The sequence below is a fragment of the Taeniopygia guttata genome, chromosome 3, assembly GCF_048771995.1.
Source record: "Taeniopygia guttata chromosome 3, bTaeGut7.mat, whole genome shotgun sequence".
NCBI lineage: Eukaryota > Metazoa > Chordata > Aves > Passeriformes > Estrildidae > Taeniopygia > Taeniopygia guttata.
This window is the reverse complement of record NC_133027.1, coordinates 56,238,641-56,263,983: the sequence shown is the minus strand read 5'-3', so window position 1 is coordinate 56,263,983 and position 25,343 is coordinate 56,238,641. Positions and strand designations below refer to the sequence as shown.

The 25,343-nt window shown below is 39.6% G+C and overlaps 1 protein-coding gene across 2 annotated transcripts in view; it reads right to left on the bottom strand.

The window, feature by feature from the left end:
* The window catches only part of ENPP1 (ectonucleotide pyrophosphatase/phosphodiesterase 1), a 49,667-nt gene extending 25,066 nt beyond the window's left edge, over positions 1–24,601 (bottom strand). The window contains exons 1-6 of one of the 2 annotated variants that reach the window (XM_030267939.4): positions 24,302–24,601; positions 11,905–11,977; positions 10,395–10,511; positions 7,399–7,524; positions 7,146–7,206; positions 2,081–2,178 (exon numbers count right to left, since the gene is read on the bottom strand). In XM_030267939.4, the coding sequence (XP_030123799.4) occupies positions 2,081–2,178; positions 7,146–7,206; positions 7,399–7,524; positions 10,395–10,511; positions 11,905–11,977; positions 24,302–24,487 (661 nt within the window). In that variant the 5' untranslated portion in view covers positions 24,488–24,601. Of the gene's footprint in view, positions 1–2,080; positions 2,179–7,145; positions 7,207–7,398; positions 7,525–10,394; positions 10,512–11,904; positions 11,978–24,301 lie in introns of those variants that run through there. The other variant, XM_072926901.1, reaches the window with a different exon arrangement.
* Between the last annotated feature and the right edge of the window lie 742 nt (positions 24,602–25,343).

Genomic DNA, 25,343 nt, shown 5'->3' with positions numbered 1-25,343 from the left:
CTGGCTTCACTAAAATCCCTCAGCTCCATGCTGAATTGTCCACCTTTCAAATAACAGGGAAAGCAAATGTATAACAAAACATGGTAAAAGTGAAATTATGATACTCTTACAGGCATCTACTCTGACAGATTTCTCCAAGGAGACATCAGAATATCAGAACCAAATAATGGCAATATTTTTGTCTATTGGGATTCTGCACTTGTTATCAAACACTTTAAAGATGAAATCCAAACATTTAGCACAGTCCTACTTTAACACAGAACCAGGTAGTTACTGAATGAGAGTAGCTGTTCACTGCTTTGTAAATGCTGTCATTCTTAAACTCTTTTTGAAAATTGAATAGTCCTATAAATGGACAGCTATGAACTCCAAAATTATTTAATACAATTTTTCAGCAATAGTCAAGCAATTTATTTACTATTGTTACCTGTCTACACAGAGGAATAGATTTCATTACCTTTTTCTGAATAGTGAAGTCCTGCAGGAGCATTTACTCACCCATATAGAAGTTTATTTCTACAATATGACTGCTTCCAACATTTTTGGACACACAGAACATAAAGCACATAAGAGATTTGAAGCCACAGGCCCTCAGAGTGGATATACACCTCAGTGACACTAAGTTTCATTAATGAGAATATTTTTCTCTTACTAAAGAAAATTTGGTTTATTTGAGCAGTTCACCAATTTGTTATAAGGGAAAAGAGAAGAAAACTGAAGATCCTATAGCACATTGTATAGCAAAGCCCTTCTACCATATTACCAAGAAATGATCCAGAGTACTCTAGAACCATAAGTATAATGCATAATTAATACTTGCTCCCACTGGGCCATGTATTTTGTTGGATATAAAACATGTATTATTAGGCATTCTAGTATTAGAATATTTTAATTATATATATTTTGATAATCAAAAACCTTGTAGCTGTGGAGAAGTGAAATGACTTTGATGAAGATACAAATATATTTGTATTCCTAGTGGTCAGAATTAATCATGGCTTCAGTGCAAAGAGAAGTACAAGTTAATTATAGAAATCAATGAGAGAAGTCCCACTGTAGTCTATCCACACCAAAAAATGAAGAAACTTTACATGTGTAAGTGTCACAGACTGGAAGCCCTACAGATGCTTTGTGACACTTCTATCTTGTATCTCAGGCAGAGCTAGAATAATTTGTACTAGTCAGCCTCTCCTAGAAGTGTCCCAGAAATCTCCAGTTTAAATTTTTTATAATTGCATCTAATAAAAACTTTGCAAATGTCTCATTTTATTCTAGCATGGAAGAAAACTAAAAAGAACCCAAAACCTCAAATACATCTGCGAATTGTTATCCTTTGGAACACTTCAAGTTGTAACAACCACTGTGTTAAAAAGCACGTATTTTTACTGATTTATTTTTAGTCAAACTGAAACCAGGAACCCCAGGTAGTAATTTATGAATGTCAAGAAGATTGGCGTATTTTTCAGACAAGAAATACCATCAGTTTTTTACAGACCACAGCCAAAACAGAAACAGGAAAAGTAACTAAAACTATTTAGACACGACCAAATCAAGTAAGACACTAAAAAAGCTGGGGAATATTTCTTCTGGAAATGTCAGTTAAATTAAGGATTTCTTGGACTCATTAAATTTCTACCAGTCCTTCTACATCATCTCTTCTTAGTTTATTCCTTCTCTGACTTCTTTTCCCAAATATAATCAAATGCTCTTCATTTTTCAAAGCCATTCCACCTAAATATAAGATGATATTCATTATAGACTAAAAATGATCTACTTCTATTTTGAAGAAATAAAATAACCTCACAGCAAAAAAAAAAAAAAAAATCCACCTCCTAAATATAACAGGGGCTATAACTCATAAGATTTCACTGCAAATCAAAAGGGTCCCTTCCTCAAGCCCTCTCTTTCTTGCCCTTCCACTTTCCAACACCTACAGTTCTTTGTGCAGGGGTGTCCTTTAGGGCAACAACTTCTACATTCATGGTGGAAGAGTGAGGATTTTAAAGAGTGAGGAAAGCTGCATTTGTGGTTTTTTTCAGGTAAGACGTCATAATAGTTCTTAGACAAAGAAGCTACTCACGTAATTTGCTAATAACAGGTAGAAGTCCACCCCAAGTCTGCAAATATTCAGCTCTGAAGCCATCCAATGAAAACAGTAACACTGGAGACTTGGTAAATCTGAACAAACAGAAATTGAATATTAAAAAACACACTCTGAGAAACAGTTTCCTATCACTAATTTCAAGAAAGTTTCCCCAGACAGTGGGAATGTTCATTATGGGGCTATAAGCCAGGCCAAGGAAGTCCTCCTCAGCAGAAGTTTTGCTGGCACAGTGGTGAGCTGTGCAGTCCATCTGCTCATTGGTTGGCAGAGCAGTCTGCGGCCAAAGAGGCTGAGGTTTGCAGCAGGGCATGCACAGGAAAGCCATGACAAGGCCTGATTTCAAGCACACCTTTAAGATGAACAAGCCAAGATGCTCAAGTGATCCATCTGGTAGGTTTGGTACTCCTTATCATGAAATCAGTCCCACTGAAGCGACACTCAGCCCCTCCAAACCCGTTCTCCCACCCCAAGCTAAGAGCAGGGAATGAAATAAGGCAATGCAAAGCCAAACTTTCCTTTATTCACTTTCCTTCTGAACAACCTGTAACCTAATAAAAAAGGATTTTTTATGTATATATACAATGCACAGACCTGTAAGCAAGTTTAATACACAGGGTATGTTAAATCAGCAACTAAAACACAGACTTTTCCTCTCATCTTACAAAGATTATCCAACCAAAACCAACTTTCTTACTGGTCCAGAAGTCCTACCAATGTTCAAACTCAAAAATGTGGCCCTGAAACTGGAAACACTGTAACAGCATTTCTGCCAGGAACTTGACAGATAAATTCAGATACTGATTTCACTGGAACGAATAAAAACAAAATCTCCCCTTCCAGTCTCCACAGGACCTATGTTTTCCAGTCTTGACTTGTTCCCAGATTCAGTCCAAATTCAAACAATTTCTCTCCAACTGTAAGTACTTAAAACATTCCATCACAGACATGAATAGTAACTTCTATAATATCAGTAACTTCTTCCTTGAAGAAAACATACCCTGTGTTTGACCTATAGACATGAGGGCATGTGAGACTGAAAAAAAAATCAGTGCTGTGCAGCAAGAACTATTAAAAATATGGACTGTCATAAAACAATTTAATATTTATAATATTAAAATATTGGTTTATTGCCAGCTCATTTTCCCTTTTTATGTTTACCTTTTTTAACTTTGTTATACTTTAGTTTCCAAAAATAAAAGAGTGAGGATAGAAGATAAATATTATTTATAAAGTGTTGACAATTTCTTTAGTGATGTATCCCACAAAAAAAATCTGAAGTCAGTTGCAAATGAAACACTTATAAGCCGTGTGCAGTCAAACAAATATAACTATATTAAACTAAGGAATAGTCAGGCAATCAAAACATGTCCATCCTAAGAAAATTTTAATCAACAATTTGGACAACAGTTCGGCCAAAAGGATATAATTAATCAGAATTATTACATAGCCTACCCTATACCCCATAGAATAAAACCTTTAGCTGTATTTCTAAGATGAATGTTTGTAGCCTACTTTTTAATTTATATGGCACAGGTGGGAACAAGAAATTAGTGATTTTCAGGTCAAAACTAAAGCCGTATGGCAGAACAGAGTAAGGAAACTTCATGCACTACCTTTGCCCATATTACAAGTAATTTTTTGCACCACAGATTCTGATGTCTACAAGTTTTGCAAATACCTTCTCCATGTCCCTTCTCAATAAATGTATTCACTTCAGTGCAGAGGTCTAAAAATCTTCACTGCAAAGTTCTGTGCAATAAAATGTGAACTTTGAGGCAAATGCTGTTCAATATTACCTACCAACAAGTCTAATTTAAAAAAATAAACAAACCAAAACCAGAAAACCCCACCAAATTTAAAACAAGCACTTAGAAAGGGACTTTACGCAACTGTTTCTGGTTTGGCATTTACAAGTAAACCAACTGTTAAATACATGTTTTGGTTGTCTGCAAATCTAGCTACTGACTCCTTTGCACATGTAAAATTAAACTTGGCAAAATAGGCCATCGCCACAATGAGGGCAATTGCCCATTTCACTTCTTGTATACTCTACACATGCCATAACTCATCTAGTTAGTGAACTGCCCTAGTGTTCAGGGAAGCAAAGCATGACACACCATGTTAAACTGCACTCTCTTTGGAACAGCTCCAGTAAAATCCCCAGACAAGCTGACCCAAGCTCCATTCTGAGGTATATCAGCCACTTCCACACATTTTTCCTGTCAGTAGCCAAGACTGCACTTGCTACTTAATGAATGGGCTGTCATGAGCAAGCAAGCTTGGGAGGCTCAAGTTTTGGTCCTGTTGTGATTCATGCTGGCTGTGTCCAAACAGTAAGACAAGCGTTGTTTCACAGCTCTTGGATTATTAGGTATGCCACAGTCACATCCTGACTCCAAACTGAAGGAAATGCAGTAGCAATTATCCCCTCCTATAAACTGGCTTCTATGGAAGCATTATGCAGGCAACACAGGCTTGCTGTGGTCTAGTAGGTTCACAAGTCTAGATGATCAAGAGGCCAGAACCATGGAACACATTGCCAAGTTGACCCCCCTCGCTGCAGGCAGGTTAGACCATAATTAAAAGAAAGAGAAAGAAAACAACATAGGAAGGAAAAGAAAGTTCCCTTGAAAAGCCTAATATAATACATAGACTATTTATTATCCCACATACATTCATACTGCTCATATACAGTCATAAAGCACAGGAAGGAAAACTTTCTTTTCCACTAAATGTACAGAAAGCCTCAACAGCAGGCATAAGAGCAATCTCCAGATATAAAGAGAGATCAGCAAAGAGGAAAGTAATCAGATGCTCTTACAGCTCAATGAAGATAGGACAAATAGTAATAGGCCTGAAGTACAGAAAAAGACATGAGAGCAAAAAGACAGCAAAAAGTCATCAGTAAAGCCATCTACATAAGTACTAGCATAAACTGCTTAAGTAGGTTTGAATTGTCTGAGTATTATTTCACTACTAGAACAGTGGGAATGACTAGATCACTCCTGAGAACTTACAGCCCATTAACTTTATAATCCTATTAAACAATATAGAACCCAGTTCTGGAAAGACTTAGTTGTGCACTTAATTTTAAGTAGTCAATCAGTGAAATCAGTGAGCAGTTGATCTCACTGAAATCTGTGGGATTTCTCAGATAAAGCAGCTCATTGAATGCTGTGTCATCTTTTGTCTATTCTGCACCACAGAAACAGCAGAAACCCAGCTAAAACTAGAACAGAATAAAAACAGCAATCTGAACCCACAAAATACGCTATATTAATATGCACAGAAACAGAATTGATATCCCAAAGTCTCAAAATGAGCACTGCAATTAAATTCACCTGCAATCCTGCCTACCACACAGCACAGGAAGAAGTGGATTGTTTACAGAGTTGTTACTTTTGGGAGAGGTTTGTGCGCTAATAGTCCAAGATGAACCTTCAGTCAACACTGCTTGATTCAACTTTGACCACACATCACCCTTTCCTGGGCTGGGTTTTATTGCAACATTTTGGGGTTTACCAGGATTAAAACAATTCAGAGGAGTATCCCTTTCATGAGCTGAACAGAAAAAAACAAACAAAAAACCCTAAAAACAACTTAACCAACAGGAGTTGCCCTACGGCATGTGCGTCAGTAACTCTGAGTGTGGATCTGCACAAGACTCTTCTTTGTCTACCAACCTCTTGGGGGCAACACTTCCTAACCCTGTGTCAGAGAAAATATCATTCTAGACTCAGTTGCCAGCAAGAAGTCCCAAATGGCTCCTGAACTCAGAACAAAACTCAACAACAAAAACTTCACGAACCACCAGGCTATCACCTTCCTACATAGGTTATTACTGAGAACTTGGACTACAAGCTGGACAGAAGATACAGTTTCTGTCCTGATGAAGGTTCTGACATGTCAGTAACAGTCAGTGCTCTGAATCAGAGTGAGGGGTACTCAACTGGTATGAAATATTTTAAATATTTCAATACTGAATATTTTAAATATTTTGTATTTTGTTTGACAGTATTATAACTCCAATGAATAAATCTAGCATGATTTAAATATCTTAAGTCAAAAAAGTAATGACATAAGAACAAAATAAAATAGTTTTACTTTACTAGAAATATCCCATTGGACTATAATGTCAAAATCAAAATAAAATATGTCTGTATTTTTTATACTTATCAGACAAGAATATAGTTGTCGTATAACGCATCCCATAACATGTCTAGCAAGTATTTACTACTGGAACATAAATTGATCTAGAATTTAAGTCACTTCTATTGATAGCTTAGACATGCAATCATAGTTTATAGCCAACTTTAACTATAAACTTATTTAGAAGATCCCACAGCAAAAACAGTTCAAGTAATACAAGCTTTTTATCCTGGCTGGGAGCTTTGCTGTACTATTCAAGCCTGAGTGTTGATGCCATAAACCACATGAGTCATTCCTCACACACTGTATACATAACTGGCAGGAGCAGGCCCAATGTGGACCTGAGACAGAGAGTACAAGGATCCCATGGCACTTTACACCTTTTAAAGAAAGTAATTCAGACAGCTTGCAAATAGTGTTGTCCCACTTCTAGTGGAGCTGGAACACAGATCTGCCCACAATTTGCAGTCCTGAGGCTGGAAAATGCAAGGTATTGGAAAGGTCTTTTAAAGAGACAAGGGAGGGAGTCAGGAGTCTAAGATTGCTGGATGGGTCCCAAAATATTTGGAATGGTGAGTATTGTAGCACATGTAGGTCAATAATATGACTGGCAACCAGGCTGAGTTGCCCAGGGCACACACATCTGTGAGAAACACCAGGGCTGAGGAATAGGCATATCTTGCAAGTCAAGCAAGTGCTGAGATAGAGCAACCTGATGCATTTGGTAAGCACCACCAAATGCTGGCTGAACAGGTGTTCATCTCTGTCTGGCAGCTGCTTTCTCTGTGTGTGTAAAAGGCAAGCAGGTCCCAGGAAGGCACAGCAGGGAAAATAATGTCAAAAATGAAACGCAAGCAAAGAGCAAAGCTATGCAAATATAAAATTTCCTCACCCTTTCGGACACTGAGGTTCAGTAATGTTCTCACACTCTTCTTCAATCCAGCTTGCCTCTCCTTAAAACAAATGAGTGCAATTCATTTTTTAAGATAGTACATTCTTACTGATAGATGCAAGGTTTTTTTCATGTTACCAGATGCTTTTTAAGTCATATTATGTTCTTGCTCCTTTTATGGGTACATATGAAATATATACATACAAATATGGGTAGATATGAAAGAGGGTAGTAATTTGTTGATGATATTTACCTTTACAAACAGCTTGATAATTAACACAGCAATCGTTGTTTTCCACACAATCATCTGAACAGGAACAACGATATTCTTGTCGCCTCTTTTCTCCACACCTGAATTTATTGCAGGTCCATATGTGGGCTAAAAAACAGGTGACAGAGAAGGACAACATAATGATTAATACTACTGTAAGTACAGAACTAATAAAGCAAGTGTTAAGTTCAGCCTCAAATCTCTACTCACTGAGAAATAGTCCACAGGTGTAATAAGGATAATGAGTTATCTCATACACGCATAATATTGCAAACTTTGGCACTTCAGGACATAGGAACACCCAGGAGTAAATATCCATGAGCATTGTCATCTGAATACAATTATGCAGCATATGGGTATAAATACCATAGATCAGAAAGAATACATTTTACAGATCTCCTGAAATATGGTAATTTATGTGGGTTTAATTTGGTACGCTCATACTATAAAAAAGTTCCCAAAAACTCCCCCAGAAAAAAAATAGCCTGAAGTTGGAATGCCTAGAAAACACTGAGCAGCATTAATTTATTTATTTATCGCATTTGAAGTCACAGTGGATGTTACCAGTCATCATCAGACAGTCCAGCCTCTTTCAGCACCTCTTAGGCATAGGCATCACTGCCACTATTTAAGATTCTATACATAAGCTCACACTTCAGCTCCATTGCTGATCTTATTAGAGAACAATGTTGGTTTCTCTGACTGGCATATTCCAGTACATTGTATCTTTTGAAGACCTGGATGTCTGGTTGAATATGAATTAGCAGTGCCCTGATAGTCAGGAGGGCCTGTGTCCTGCAGGGCATCAGGCACAGCATCACCAGCTGGGCAAGGGAAGGGATTGTCCTGCTCTGCTCTGCATGGGGTGGGCTCACATCAAGTGCTGGGGGCAGTTCTGGGTGCTACAAGAAAAGTATTAAACTATTAAAGAGTGCCCAAAGGAGGGCCATGAGGATGGTGAAGAGTCTGGAGGGGAAACCTTAACAGGAGCAGCTGAGGTCACTTGGTTTATTCAGCCGGGAGATGAGGAGACTGGGGAAAAGCTTCACTATAGTCTTCAACATTCCTGTAAGGGGAAACAGGTACCAAGCTCTAATGACCAGTGGCAGGGCTCAAGGAAAGAGCATGAAGTTGAGTCAGGTGAGCTTTAGGTTAAGAATCAGGAAAAGATTTTTCACCTAGATGGTGGGTGGACACTGGAAAAAGCTCCTCAGGGTAGTAGTGACAGCACCAAGTCTCACAGAATTCAAAAAGCATTTGGATAACACTCTCAGGCACAGGATGTGACTCTTGGCATGTCCTGTGTAGTGCCAGGAGTTGGACTTCATGATCCTGATGGGTCCCTTCCAACTCAGCATATTCTGTGATTCTATGATTTGTTAGCAGTCATAAACATAAATAAATCCCTTACATTCAGTGAGGATATAAACCAGTGAATTTACCAGCTGAGTGAATGCTAAGTAATACTTAAGAGTGAATACTTAAGTGAAGATCTTAACAGAGACATGGAAGCCAAATCTAAATGCTTGAGCAGAAGATACTCAATGATTTTCATACATTACTAGCAACTAGAAATCCCTAAAAGCATTTTCAGGAGGTGAATCTCATTTTCGGTTACTGTACTTCAATAATTCCACTAGTATCAAATAGATCTTTACTGCCATGAGAGAGAAAAAAATCTATTGTGGTTCTAGTTACATGATACTATTGGGAAATTAGAATTTGATTCTCCACTGATGTTAGGGCTAATTTAAAAAAAAAAAAAAACCACCAATGAATTCATTCATATTTCTGGTAGTAAGACAGACTCTCCAGCTTGTTTTTTAAAGAACCTTTATACTCCGAGAGAGTGATATAATAAAACAGAGTAAAACCCATGTGACTATATACCTGGGTATATTAACTATATTTGTGTAACTTGACCTTTCAATAGCAGTCAATTGAAGCAAGGATCTGAGCTCAGTTTAATTATTCGGTTTTCAAAGTCCACATCAGAATTTTAAATGTATCGGTGTGGTCTCACCGAGAAATGAATCAAATGTATATAAAGAGGAATAAAAAGAAAACAATTATCTGAAAGGAATGCTGCTTTTGAAGCATAAAGGCAAAAACCAAAGTAGAGAAAATAGTCAAGTGCTGTCCTTGTTGTTTTACAGACACTAACATCTTTCCCTGTAAAATTTCTCTAAGGTATTTTTCACACGTTTGTCTATTTGACCTTTGCCTTCTGGCAAATCATGACAGCTGCTTCTCATTTCGCAATCTTTCACCAGTGCAATCTGTTTTGTCATCCTGCCTTGAATCATGTTCATGACCCTTGCTTCACACTCAGGCTGGGGAGTAGCAAGGCTGAGGACCTGAGCAGCTGGGTAAGGAGAGATGGCAGCTTTCACAGAGCTGCTCTGTCCTTCTCCTTTTTCACTCAGGCGCTGACAGACAAATGCAATATGCAGAATGCACTTCTATTCCAGGCTTGCCCAAGAACGTAGGAGTAATCCCTGATGCCAGGGACAATGTGGGTCACTGTTGTCTCACCACCAGCAAACAAAAAGCTGGCTAAGACCTCGAGTTGCCATTGTTCCTTCTCCTTCCAAGGGGGAGGGCAGCTGCACAGTCTGTTGCAGTCTCTCTTCTCACAGGAGAGCTATGGGAAAGCCAGCCTACTGGCTTTGTCAGCTCCTAAGTAGTCCAGCTGGGTGAAATACAGGCTTTGTTTGTGTGAAACAGCAGCTGTACCAGAGCCCTGATGTTTCCACAGGAGTACCCAGTACCAGCATTATCACTGTAACTCCATCCAGGAATGCAACACAGCATAAAAAGGGAAAAGTGGCATCAGAACCACTCTGCTTCTCAGTAGCCCCACTTTGCACTCACAGCCCATCTGAAATAAGCCCTGACCACAGCAGTACTCTTACATGCTGAGCTGGACCCTGTCAAAGAACAAAAGAGATTGCTCCCTCAGTTTCTTCCATCCTTACCTGGTTGTATACATGTTTCCTGGTAATCTAAGCAGCAGTTCCCAAGCTTGACACAATCTTTATCACAACGGCAGCTTCCAAAGGTCCTTTCAAAGCAACGACCTTTGCAGGTTTTCACTGTAATATTGGATAGTGTTAGATATCAGTGGCTGAGCCCAAATCAGTCAACATGCAAAAGAAACTAATACACCCAGCGTGTGAAATGACACAGCTGGTGATTCCACAATGTACAGGATGGCTGCAAAAACAGCAACAGCCAAAGGAAAGTCTTGATCTAACCAAATGCTCATTTCCTCTTGCTGAACAAAAATAATTTTTCATCGTATTGATCAAATGGTTCTGTTCAATTTTAGCAAGAATATAGTGTTTCAGTATTGGCAGAAACCAATGAAATAAAACCTAGATATGACTGTCCTTGCCTTTTTGTGTCACAGGAAGATGTGAGTACAGTCCCTCAAAATATGTAAGACCTCAAGACGTAAGGATGGCTGTTCCAAAGCAGACACAAGAGATACAAACTTGAGTATACTGCTTACTGATTATTTTTTGTTCAATTTAAGTATCAAAAAAAAGACATAGCATTCTTCCACTACATTGAGGTTGCTGTCACCAGGGGAATCATCACTAAAAAAAAAAAAACAACAAAAAAAAAAAAAAAAAAAAAAACACACCAAAAAAAAACACCATCCAGCCAGAAACTGGTGATGTGAAGGATTAACAAAACTAACAAAACTTAAGAAAGTGAAGGAAATCCTCCCTAATACGGCTCTTCTTCTGAAGAATCCTGAAGTGTGTGATATTAGGAAAATGAGATATTAATGAACCAATACTGCAGAGCTGTAATAAAATGAAAAGAAACCTATATATATTGTAACAGAAATTTTATAAACTGAACTTCTGTTTAAAATCATTTTATGTTCAGCTTTGAAATTACTCTTCATATGTGTTCTCAAAATAAGCCTAATCTCTTTAAAAAAAAAAAAATCTTTCATAACCTACCTGAAGAAACTTCACCATTGAAAAAACCACATATTTTTCAGAACAGAAAACAGACAGAGGAATTCCACCAGGAATGTTTTGAGGCCACAATTCTAGCCAGTAAAAAAAATAACTTTTTTTTTTTTTCCCTCCATAATCGACTGGAAAAGATGAAAAACAAATGTTCTAGGACAACATGAAATAGAAGTTGTTGTGTTTTGTTGTTTCATTTTGGTTTTTTTAATGGTGAACTGAAAAAAGCCAGCCATTCACCACAGTGACAGGCAGGATACATGGAAGCTGCCAGATCAGACACTGAGTACCAGGATCACTTTACCTCTCAAGTGAGTACACACAATTATTGAGTACACCTGAGGTTTATTTTCTGGTATTTTTATTCCATTCTTACTGATACTACTTCAAGCAATGCATGCAATCCTCCTGCTGCAGCAAGAAGGGTAGATGAAAACTAATTCAGAAAAAGAAAAGGAATTGTTTAGTAATATTACTAAATAAAAGACATATTATTTACCATCTCTTGAACAGCTGGGCTTCAGGCCAAATATACATCCTAGGATTGTCGTTAACATGCAGACACAGAGTACCTGTTGGACACGAAGGAAAAGAAATAGTATTAAATTACCATTGAATGATTTTGAAAGCACTCATTTTCTCTGTAATGCTATATAATGGTGCTGAAACTCATAAACATGCTAATTTGACTCTTTTCACCAGTAGTTTTCACTTCCAAAACTAATTATGATGTTTGCCAATTAATTAGCAGAGTATAAACTTGCTTGTCACAGCTGGGCCTACATATATAATTTCTCCTCAAGTCGTTTAACATAGACATATATCATCATGTCTTTCTTGATTTCTTTTATATCATTCTTTCATGATGATATATTTCTATTTCTTACACATTTTATAGAAATTTTTTTTTACTCTACTCCTTCCTTCCTCATATGTTGCTATAAGGTGGTGAAGTTTTGTCATTAACCACAGACTACAAACAGAAGGCATAGCCCTTAAGTGATACCTATCATTTTCTTAGGCAGGAAAACCTTTTCCCACTTCCTAGTATCCAGTTCATACTAGATTTGGGTCCACACCATGGTAAGCAACCGTGGGATGTCACAATAAGACATTCTGGTCTTGCACTGACCAGAAACTACAGCTGTGTTCATTATGGATTCTGGATGCACTGAAGTTACAAAACAAGCACGGTATTGTCCTTGTCCAGCATGTTACAGCAGGATTTAATGCCTACTCAAATGCAGAGACAGATTTCTTTTAACCTCATTAAGTATTGGATTTATTCCATAAACTCTTTAGAAAAAATATACATGCCATCAGCACTTATACAGTAATTAAAGAGAAGCCAAGAATGCAGTTAGAACAGATATTCTATTTAAGTGTAGAGTGTAATAAAGTGCTTTGCCAGAAGTCCTGAAACAGAAGATACTGCAGGCTTTCTTATACAAAAGGATTTGGGGAGCTCTGGGTAGGGAAAATGTGTACGTATCAACTTTCTAGTCACTGTTTTCTGCAGAAAAATTGCATTGAAGAAATACTTAATAACTTCACATACATGGCTACAACAATTCTGCCCCTTTTTTTTCTCCTTTCCCATCAGCAAAATCTGCTGAGTCAGCCTTGTGTGGGACACCTGAATCATATGGTGATGCAGCAAAAATTCCTTCCATTTAAAAATGCACCTAATTATTTCTCAAGTTTATTCTTTTTTAAGTATTATGAGCACTTCAGTAACTAAAAACTATTTGCATTGCTTTTTACAACTCTACAATTTACTTTGCAATTTTTTTCACTAAGCAACTAATAAAGACAGTAAGAAAGCAATTTCTTGAAAGTGTAGTATTGGAATTCAGATACAACTGTGAATTTTTGAACTAAAAATTATTTAAAAAACCAAATTAATCAACAGAAAAAATATTTCATATATACCATTTATTTTAAAATGGAACAATAGACTGGATCTGATAAAGCTGTGGCTTAGAATCCTGAACCAGGCAAGTCACTGGAATCTTATTCAATATCAGATGTAGCAAAGAAATAAGCATTTTTTCAGTTCAATTTCAGCCTTCGAATTGATAGGGAAAGAAGGAAAATATTAAAAGACTGAAGGGGGAAAAATCTAGCATCATCTAGTCACCTGGATATGAAAAAACTTACAGAAAGATGCAAGTCTCCATTAAACCTAGCTATCAAGAATGAACACAAGTACAGAGCTTTGTACTTTTTTCTCTTTTGGTTTGTGTTTTTTTTTTTTTTTTGGGGGGGGGGTTTGGGATTCTTTTTTGTTTTTAAATCAGCATCAACACTTTCTGTAACATCAGTATCAACTACGTTATATTCTATATAAATTGTTCTGGACCTTTGAAATCCCTCATATAAAATATCATCTAGATAAGAGCTTGTGCACAGGGAGGTAGGTGACACTTCAAATGCAAGATGTCAAAGCCCAGCAAAACCAGCAGAGAGGGCAAGATCTATTATTGTCCTTTTAACATTATATTATTATTATTATTATTGTTATTATTAAATTAAAAATTGATTCATTTCTTCTTTAAAATCCAGGTTGAGAACATTTTATTTCAGTGTGAAGATTTACTGCTCCTCTGCTCCCACCAGGCCCTGCTATTAAGATCAAGGAGTAGAATGTCCTCTGAGATGTAAGAACAAACACGCTTTAAAACAAGCAAAATCCACAGCTACTCTATTTCTAACAGCTTTATCCACATATCTTCAAATAGCTACCTAGACCTATGACCTATGGAACTTTGGCCACCTAAGGCATCCCTGTACAGAAAACACATTGCACTGCCACTAAATGGACTGTTAATATTCCCTTATGGAGTTTCAGTGTAGGTAATACAGGAATTTAATCATGACACCAAATTAATGAGAAATAAAATCTACATAAAACCCACTCAAAAGTGACAGCATTATAATATTTCTCAATGTAAAACTGGTAAAACTTCACTAAAATTCTCACAAATAATTTCTGGGATTTTGGCACCAAATGTAATAAAATCACAGTTTTGTCTTATATTCCAGGTTGTCAGTTTTACGCTTCTATGAACATAATTCCAATAAGCAAAAACAAAAGGATTATGTTCACTGAGGCATATGAGTACTCTTTTGGGTACAAAATACAATACTAAATGCAATTATATTCTAAGATCTTGAAACTCTTGACTCACTACATTTAATCTTTTGTTTTCTTAACCTTAGTCCCACTAGCTTAAATTTTTGTCTTAAAAACATTTTACTGCAAAACACTAAAGCTTTCCCCTCCTTTTTGTTTTCTTCTTTCTTTCCTTCTTTAACACTTAATAAAGACTTTTTACAAAAACAGTAAGTTTACACATTGAACATTTGACAATGTTCTGGGACAGCCAAATCTAACCCAGTGGAACCTCATGCAATTGCAGCTCAGTGTTTAAGGCTTTGAATTGAAGCTTTATCTTGAGCCTGAATGACTTCAGTCACATGGATATTATCCACACAAATGGCAAAATGTTCTGCTGGAACAATAAGGAGCAGCTAATACTGGCCAGCAGCAGCAGTCTTGACTAGGCACAGCAAGAGTTGTTACACCAGTAGTTGACCTACTGTCAGTGAAAAGGCCCTAAGATTATCAACTCTATGGATGATGAAGAATATTCTATTTCTAAAGATCCAGATACTCACTGCATCTCACGGCTGCACCCTAAAGATGAACCAGTTTACTTTGCTTCTTTCTACATTGTAACATATCTCTGCTGTCCAGAGAGGTTTTGGACATCTTGGAAGTGTTCCAGGTCAAGTTGGACAGGGCTTTGAGCGTCCTAGTAGGTGTCTCTATCCATGGCAGGATGGTTGGAACTAGATGATGTTTAAGGTCCCTTCCAACCCAAACCATTCTCCAATTCTTTAAGAAAACCTCAGCACAGCAAGCAGGTTACTAATTTTACCTGGCCTGCTTTACATACAGGTAGGTCAGGTTGGAGATGCTACAGCCTGCTACATAAAGATTATATATTTTTTTTTAATCCATACAAAGACAAGCAGCTGCATGCATGCTTGTTTACTAACAAGGACCTTGTTCAGCATCCTGCAGCAAGCACCAAATTCAATTTTCTCACTACTACCACACTGTCAACAGAACACCTGCTTTGAAGGTTTAATCTGCCTTTTTAAACCATAGGAAGAAACCTTACCTGTTCTCTCTCACCTGTATTCTTCTACTCAAAAGAGAAAACAAGTACTGAAATTAAGGTGCCATTAAGAAAGAATATGGGAATCCACCATTTAATAGGAAGACAAGTAAAATTAAAGAACTTGGGCTTGTAATACACAAAAGTAGAAAATTAACATTTTGTGATCTGTATCTTATGAGGCCACTAGCACAAACTATCAGATTCAGTTCTAATATAGCATCTGAGAAAATGTTTTTAAAACAACACAGTAACAATTGCAGAGAAGAAAGTGTCCTTTTTTGGTTTAAAAATAAGTTTTAGAATGTTTGTTTTGGAATCACAAAAACATTGTCATCTAGGGATGAATCTCTGTCCATCACTGCTTCCTTTACGTGGGAGGAAGCAATAAAAGCTTTGCTTTGTAAACAATTATAATGGTTGGGAATAGGTGGTTGAAAGTCTGGAAAACTGCAATCCTGAGAACATTTCAAAAGCCTTTTATTTCAAAAGCCTTTCATTTTGAGCTGGGTAAATGGAAATATGATAGCATGGTTAGAGAAGAGAATCCTTTCCCTCACTTATCTCTAGAGCTGCAGCTGAAGAGAATTTCTCAGCAGAAATTTTGGGGAGCTGCTGGAATGGCTGGAGTCAGCAAAGCGTGCAGGCTACACACAGCTGATCCCAAAGAGACTCTTCAGCAGTACAGGTCTTACTGACACAAAGAAATCTCTCACTGGCCTTAGATACTGCCACCTTTCCTATCATATTTTAGTCCTCCTTTACACAGTTAATGCTACTGTCCCTTTCTCTTCATTCCTCTCTAGCTCTGTCCACCTCTCCCATTCCTCCCTCTATTCTGTATTTTCTTTGGCAAAGAATGCACTGATAATTCTTTTAAGGAATTATCATTCTGAATTACATTTATTTCTGTTGATCTTCCTCACTCTTTGCCTGCCATTTGCCCAGTTGCTTTCATCTCCCTTCCTTCATCCCTGGTATTCCATGGCCAACAAAACTTGTCACTCCAAGGTTTAAGACACATCCATTAACAACTATGCAATTATCAAGGAAACCATGCAAAATAATGTTTTTCCATCCTAATCTCCACGACTGGTTCTCACAGTTGTGTCATACGTATCCATGAAGGGAGGATGTCTAGACAGGGCCTGTAATGCCGGTATTAAGAAAACCCATGGAATTTTCCAAAACCACTGGGATCTGCAAAAGGCATGCTATGTTTTCACTGTTTTGTGCACCTAGAATAGATGATTACTGACCTGAATCTTAACACTAAAATATCTTTGAGAAAGAATTTCACCTGCAAAAATGTAAAGAACACAATAATAAATTATGAATTTCAATCAAGAATATTGTCACCTTATGACTCTGAAAGGGCACTGTTAAAAATGCAGACAGCATACTGTACAAAGAAAAAAAAAACTACACTTATCTACATTTGCCAGGGGCAGCAGAACACTTACTCATACTTGTAAAAATTATTTTTAAACCAGCATAATCCTCTTGCCAACAGCTTCGTTTTATTCAAAAGCAGGCATTACTTAATAAAATTTAAATAACTGAAAGGAGGTAGATACTTCACTCACACCAGCACAGCTACTTAGGTAACACTTTAGTAAATCACCTAAAAAAAAAAGTAAATCAGCACTGAACCAAGTGCGCCACCTCCTTCTTGCACCAGGCATCTCTTCTTTCCACATTTGTAAATATTTTTATGGTCTACAAAGACGTGCTTCTGTTGATCTACATTCCACTTGTAGAGGCCAGCAGGCGGAGAATCCCTGGGGCTCTCAGGTCCTGGCTGCTGTAAATCACTGGAGGTGACTAAATAATTCTGAAGTCAGTGGATGAAAATGCTGGAAATAACACCCAAAACTTTTCCAGAGCTAAAAGGATTTACTAGGAAAATGCATAGGCATTATTGTTTTTCTTCTCAAAGAGGCTCACAGGAGGTCTACTCTCATTCTTTCTATTGAATGTCCTCAGGACTGCTATTGTGTGCTATTGCAACCAAAGGCCATTCAAAGGACAAGAATGTTTTAAAGGTAGATTGAGACACTGTAATGTATTATAAAAGCCTTCACAGATTTCACCAGAGAGTGGTAACTCTTCACTCAGCAGAGAATTTTCAGCAGAAAACATCAACATACTATAGCTCTCTAAATACCTTCCAAAACTATTCAAACATGTGTTTTTAACAAAAAGATACCAAAAGACAGAAGAGTTAGCATCTGACACCTAGTCAGCTGGAATCTAAAATATTTTTCTTATTTGTTGCTGTGCAGGTACATTCTCTTCTGGAAGTCATTAGCACTTGAGCTGTTGTTATCAAAGCTTTAGCCCAGCTGTTACCTTTTTCACTGCACTTAAGATCATGGGAGAATTTAGAGAAAAATTAAAGTGCAACAACATGCTAGCCAAAAAGAAAGGGAAATAAAACTTCTAGTTCAATTGACAAAAAGCAGATAGCAGCTGACTCTGCTATTTAATCAGCAAGTATATTTTTGTAAAAACATAAGGAAAACAGGACTGAAAACTCATGTCATGAGAAAAAAGTAAACATTGTACTTTCAAACACAATTCTTTTATTCAACACAGCAGACTAAGAACACAGAACAAAGCCCACCACACGTCATCTGCTTTAGTGGCAGCCACATATGAATGAATGACTGCATAGAAAGGAAAGAAACTGTCAGTAATTATACCAACTAAAATTTGTTTTCCAAACAAGTTGCACTTGACTCATAAATAAAAGCAAAATTGAATCTCAAAATATAGCCTTGAGCCATCTTCATGCTCTTCCTATTCCAGAAGTCCCTTTTCTAGAATAAGACTGAAGAGAAACACTTAGCTATAATGATTTTTAAATTCAAACCCCATGATGGATTAAATTGGATAAAAAATATTTTTTGTATGTATAGTTACATTTTTATTCTAATTAATGCATTTAAGCAATAACAACAGCAAGCTCAATTAAAAAAAATGTTTTGTCAAACAGCATGTGTTTAGACTTAAAACCAAGTCACCATGGAAGCTGGAGAGCTGTAACATTGGCAGAACACAGCTGTAAAGCATTCTTGTTTCCCAACATTGGAAGAGATTCTCCTACAAATTATTAAGATATTGGAGATTGGCCAAGAACTCTTTTAATATTTCTAAACTGAAAGTGCTTCTAAGTCTACTAAAAATATGGCAATCTTGTCACCATCATTCTTTACTTCATATTTCACCAAAGGATGTTTAATGCCAAAAAAATTTTAATCACCCAAGAGTCACCCTAATATTACTGTTGAGCTGTGTGGTGTTTCTTGGTTCTCAGAAGTCCCATCTAAGCTCAGCCCAGCACTGTCATGGAAGCAAGTAATTTCAGCAAGGACCACTTTTCCCTACTGAAAAATAAATAAAACATTACAAGGCACATTAAGCAAAATAATAACAAAATAATTTTTAAAAAATTTTAAAAGCTGAAATGGAATGGTTTGCTGAGGGCCAAAAAAAGATTAAAGACTGAACATGGCACCCAGGCCTCTTGGATTCAGACAACAGCATCCTTCAATCCAATGCTTGAGAACTGACTGATGCCCATAAAAATTCCCACACTGAAGTCAGCTGAAGTCAATAACCATGGTCCAAATCACAAGGTTTGGGTAATTAAATACATATTCTGTCTTTTTTATGGAAAAATAGAATATAGCTAAGCATTGTTAATTTTGTTTTAAAGTACTAATCTATGCAAATGTTTGGATACCTTCAAACATCTTTAGGAAGAAAACCATCAGCCAGAAAACAACCAAACAGGAATACAATCTTCCCAACAACTTTGTAAGAGAAGATTGTTCCCACATCTTCATCTATGTGGAGGAAAAAAAAGAACCAAACAACAAAACCAGACAAACCTACTGTTGTCTCCAAAATCCTGACATAGCACACCCATATTTCCCTGCCCAAGCACAAAGTCAGCAGCTAAGGGTTCTTTTCAAATGAAGTGGTGAAAACCTTTCAGGACTCTTACTGAATATCTTGACATCCAATAGATCTTTTTTTGTATACTTAGACTCTCTGCTGACTGCAGCAATGGCAAATATGAACTGGCAACAGAAATTCTCCCTTGGGCAGAGATGATCCAATATATTTATGATAAATGGGGGTTTATGATTTATAAAAGCTTAACATAGAAGCCAATGGATGACTGAGATGAACGAAACCAGATTTACAGAATCATGGAGCAGATGCTCCTGAAAACTATTCTAAGGCACATGGAAAATAAGAATGTGATAGGTGATAGCTATTGTGGCTTCACCAAGGGGCAATTGTGCCTGACAAATGTGGTGGCCTTCTAAAATGGGGTTACAGCAGTGGTGAAGGAAGGAATAAAAACTGAAATCATCTACCTGGACTTGTGCAAAGCATTTGGCACGTTCTGCATTACATCCTGGTCTCTACACTGGAGAGACAGGGATTTGACAGGGGGACCACTTAGTGGACATGGAATTGACTGGATGGGCACACTCATGAACTATGCTTAGGGGCTTGATGTGCCAGTGGAAACCAGTGAGGAGTGCCTTCCTCAGGGTCAGCATAGGGACCAGCACTGTTTGACATTTTGTCAGTCACACAGGCAGCAGGATCAGGGCACCCTAACTTTGCCAATGACACCAAGGTGTGTGGTGCAATCAACAGGCTGGAGGGAAGGGCTGCCATCCAGAGGGGCCTGGGCAAGCTTGAGAGGTGGGAGTGTGCAAGAGCCAAGTGTGTGGTCCTGCATGACAATCCCAGTACCAGCAAAGGCAGGGCAGAGAATGGTTTGAGAGCAGCCCTGAGGAGAAAGACTTGGGGCTGTTAGTGGATGAGAAGCTCAGTGTGACCCAGCATCCCCAGCTGGTCTGCAGATGACACAAAGCCGAGTAGTGCAGTTGACATAAGAAAAGAATGGGATGCCATCCAGAGGGACCTGGAAAAGCTTGAGAAGTGGGACCATGAGAACCTAATGAAGTTCAACAAGTGCAAGGTGCTACACGTGGGTAAGGGCAAGCCCTGAGGTGAGTGCAGACTGGGAGAAGGACTCCTTAAGAACAGCCCCACAGAGAAGGACTTGGGGGTGCTGGTAGATGAAAAGCAGGGCACAGGCTGTCAATGTGCACTCACAGCCTAGAAGGCCAACTGCTTCCTAGGCTGTATCCATAGAAGTGTGACCAGCGGGTCAAGGGAGGGGATTCTGCCCCTCTACTCTGCCCTTGTGAGACCCCACCCGGAGTGCTACACCCAGCTCTGGCACCCTCAGCATAAGAGGGATTCCTAAGGCTTCCTGAAGCAAGTCTAGAGGAGGGCCACAAGGATAAGCAGAGAGATAGACCGCCTCTTCAGAGAAGACAGGTGAAGAGATTTGGGGCTATTCAACCTAAAGAAAAGAAAGCCCTGAAAAGACCTTACAGCACCTTCCAGTACCTGAAGGGGCCAATGAAAAAGCTGGAGAAACTTGTGTACAGAGCACGTAGTGATAGGACAAGGGGAAATGGCCTTAAACTGAAAAAAAGTATGTTTATATTAAACATTAAGAATAAATTATTTATTGTAAGGGCGGCAAGACACTTGAAAAGACTGCCCAAAAAACCTGTTGATACCCAATCCCAGCAAGTGTCCAAGGCCAGATTAGATGGGCTTTGAGCAACCTGGTCTAGCGAAGGTGTCCCTGCCCGTGACAGAGGAGTTGAAACTGATCTATAGGGATCTCTTCAGACTCAAACCATTCTATGATATGATAAGGCTAGAAGAGACCTGAAGAGGTTTTCAGCTCAATCTCCTGCCCAAAGCTAGAAGTTGGTTAGTTTTTGGGACATGCCTCAAAAAAAAACCCAAACAAATAAAAAAGACTGGACAGTCTTAATGAAAAAAGAGGGAAAAAAACCCCAGACTATAAAAATATTAAGTGTATTTCACAGCATTTTTTTTTAAACTTCACAATTTATTATCTTCATGCACTCTGAAATGCTTGAATTATTCTTTCAATGAGACTAAGACACTTTCAATGTCTCTGCCTGGACCTTACCTCGATTTTTTTTGTGATTTTTTTTCTACTTAGGATTTCTCAAGCTGCAAAATTCCTTTCAAATTTTTCTAACAAAAGTGTCAGTTTAAATGAGTTTTCCAGTTCTGACAAAAAGTCTGAAACTGTTGAAAAGAAACAATCTCTTACATTATTTCTTTTATTTCTCTCAATGTTTCAGCCGTTAGACTGGCATGGAAAAAATTTATTTTAATGGAATGAATGAATCAGACCAAAATGCAATGCTTGAGTTCCTGGCAAGTGGGAAAACCTCAAACGTTAGCAAAGGTTATGCTGCTCTTGGGCAGCAGCACACTGCTCAGTTACACAACAGCCTGGAGAGACTACAGACAGACAGTTCAGTGGGCTTTGAGGGACAGTAGTTTGAGCTCAAAAAAGTGGCAAAACAGTAAATAAAAAGGTGGCTTAAGATGCTTAGGAAAGCACTATGGGTCAGTAAATTCCACCACTTTTGGAAGCCTCCGGGTGCAGCAGCAACATCTGCTCTGTGATAGGGTAAGATTGGCTCATGGACAAGAGCTGGGAATGTTGAGGTTGTGTTCATAAACTGCACAGACATCTGCAGGTGGCTCTTGTGAAGGAAGAGGCGAATGAAGTCCAGTTTGAGCTTTCCAGAAAAATAAGAAGAGTGATTCAAGTATTCTTTAATCAGCAGAAAGTCATTAATGAGTTTTTATAAAATTTCAACATAATCTCACTTGAAAGCAGTTGTTTGTGGGGGTTTTTTATCTACATAAATAAAGGAAGCAATAGCACATACAGCTAGGATAAATGCAGGCAAATGAGATTTACCTACATCTGGATACTTTAATAGTTTCACATTACTATAAAACTACAAACACCAAGGAGGTAAGTCTACTCACTTCTTTGTTACATTTGGATATCATCAATGCTTTATAAATACATCGGTTTCTGAGAAAGAATAAACTAGCATTTCCAACTCCAGTTTGCCCCTTTCTTACATGTTTAGGTTAAATACATTCTTGTTTCACTCAATCCAGTATCACCTGCAGTACTTAGAATGTTTTCCAAGTTCTCACTGAATATTGTACATTATCTCTGTGTTTGCAGTCACCCAAAAAAATAGTGCATGGCCATAAATATTTAGAATTTTTTAAATATTTCTATATAGATAACATATTTCCCTCTGACACTATCATGAGCACAGGAGGAAATTTTTGCCAGTTCTCAATGAATGGCATTTGGAGAATAAGAACTTAATTCAGAAGAATAAGTAACTGCAAACACTAACTTGTGCTCAACTCCAGTCTCTAAGTGGCTATGCATCTCTAATAATTCTGTTGCATTAGAGCCTAAAAATCTCAGGACAACAATGTTATTCAATAGGTTTTGAATAGGATAACAGCATTTCCCACTACTAGCATCTAATTTCTAAGCCTGAAAAGAGCTTAGAAATTTTCACCATCCAGCTGCAGTGGCTTTTATGGCACAACCTTAACCTCCCCAGAAAACAATGAAGTAGTGAAGCAAGCTACTAACCACAACCTTTATTTACAGGGACAATTCATCAGAAAAGTTGCTAAAAAAGCTTCTGCATGGAAACTACCACAGACCTTTACATTAATTTGCATATTTTTCTTATAATATTCTGACAAACTTAGAAACATAATTCATCTCCCGCTGTTAGAAAGTATGACCAACCTGAAGTCACAATGATATGGGTGGATGAATCATTTGAAACGGTAGCCAGGTTACAAAGGTATCAGTAAATTTCGATGGGCACCTTGACATTTATGCTTAAATGTATTGAAAGAGGACTATTTATGCATATATACACATCGTGACGTCTGCTGCAGTTCCACTAAAGCTTCCTTCCAAGAACACCACAATTCCTTCACCTTGATAATGATTTTAGTTTCATAATGATTACTCCAGGCAGTTTGGAAGGTCTTATTTTCACATCTCTATGGGGAGAATAATTATAATACAGCAGCGTGGCTAAAACTGGAAAGTGACCTACCTGCTAACAATGGCTTTGGCTGCTGGGGCTTCTGAACAAGGGCCAGAAGTGCCTACCAGCAGCACTTGGAGACAAACTTTCAACCCACGGTAGCTCAAATTCGGAGAAAGGCAAGTTTTTACACTTCCTCTGTCCTTTTGGTTTTTGAACTCTTTTCAGGTTTTCTAGCCATATTTTCCTACTTTAACCAGGTTTTGTCTTTCCTGGTGTCCCCCCTACAGCATACAGCTAAAACCACATGATGGAAGACAAGACAACCATTGACACCACAAAAAAAAAAAAAAAAAAAAAAAAAAAAAAAAAAATTCAACGCTGACTATCATCAAAAGAGTAAAATAAATCAAGAGTTACGAATCCCTCTCTGAGGCAGGTCGCTGTCTATACGCAAGTGCCACGCTCCTGCCCGAGGCTGACTCCCGAAGCGGAGCCGTCCCGTAGCACTGCTGCCCCGGGCATCCCGAGGAGCCCGTGCTGCCGAAGGCAGTCTCCCTCTTCCAGCCCCGCCGAGAGGCTTCTAAGCTCCCGCCACGGGCTCGCCCCCATCTCCCGAAGCTTGGAGACGGGCGAAACACCTGCGCCAGCCGCACCGCTCCCCACGCTCCCGCCGGCGAGGCGAGAGCCAGGTCGGTCCGCCCGCCCGGCCCCGCGGCAGCCCGGCCCTTACCAAGGAGAGCACTTTGTAGGTGTTGGGATCCTTACTCTTGCCTCCCGGAGGTCTCTCCGGCTCCTCAGCCACCTCCATGGCCGGCAGCATGGGCACAGCCGCAGTCTGCAGCCCGCCATCAGCCGCCCCTACCCCGTCCAGGTGGTCCTCGTGGCCCTTCCCCGCTTGCTGCCCGTTCCCCTGCATGGTGCCCGCGGCTCTGCCCTCCGCCCGCCCGGACACGGCTATTAATAGCCCGGCGGCCCGGTCCCGCCCCGCCCGGAGCGCGGACACCGGCGGCGGCCCCCGCTCCCCTGCCGGCAGCGGCGTGGAGGAGGGAGCGGGATGTTCCCCTCCTTCCCTGCCCGCCTCGCTCGGTCACTCGGCTCGGCCGCCCCCCGCTTCCCGACCCCTTCCTGCAGGTGAGAGCGGTGCGCGGCCGCCCTCCCTGCGGGCAGGGCAGGGAGGCGGTGCGGGGCCGGAGGACACGGCGCTGCTCCGAAACAGCGTCCGGGGCAGGGCGCCGGGCCGTGTTTACGAGGGAGCGCGGAGAAAGTTTCCGCTGTTCGGACCCCGGGCGGAGGCGGCGGCGGCGGCGCGGCTTTCCCCGAAGCCACCCGGTGGTGGCACAGGTGTGCGCGGGGGAGGAGATCCCGCTCCCGGTGCTGCCACGGGCAGGCAGCCAGCCCCCGTTTGCACCCAGAGCGCCGCGGGCTGCTGGTCGCCATCGCAAGGGGCTTCCCTCCGTCCCTGCCTGCTGTTCTTTGCCCCTTCCCGAGGAGGTTTTCCCCTCCCGTCCGTAAGTGGCTGCGGGATGCCCGCGGAACCCCCTCTACGCGAGGCATCAGCGAGCCGAGTGCCCGCACACCGGGGGCGCAGCGCAGCAGGCGGCTTCGTCGCCCGCCCAGGAGACACTGCGACTCCTTTGGGGTGATTTGGTCTTTTCAGCCAGGAAAAGAGGAGACTGAAGAGAGACATCATCCCGTGTTTACAACTTCTCGTGAGGAGAAGAGGAAAGGCAAGCACTGATCTCTGCTCTGCAGCGACCAGCGACGAAACTTGA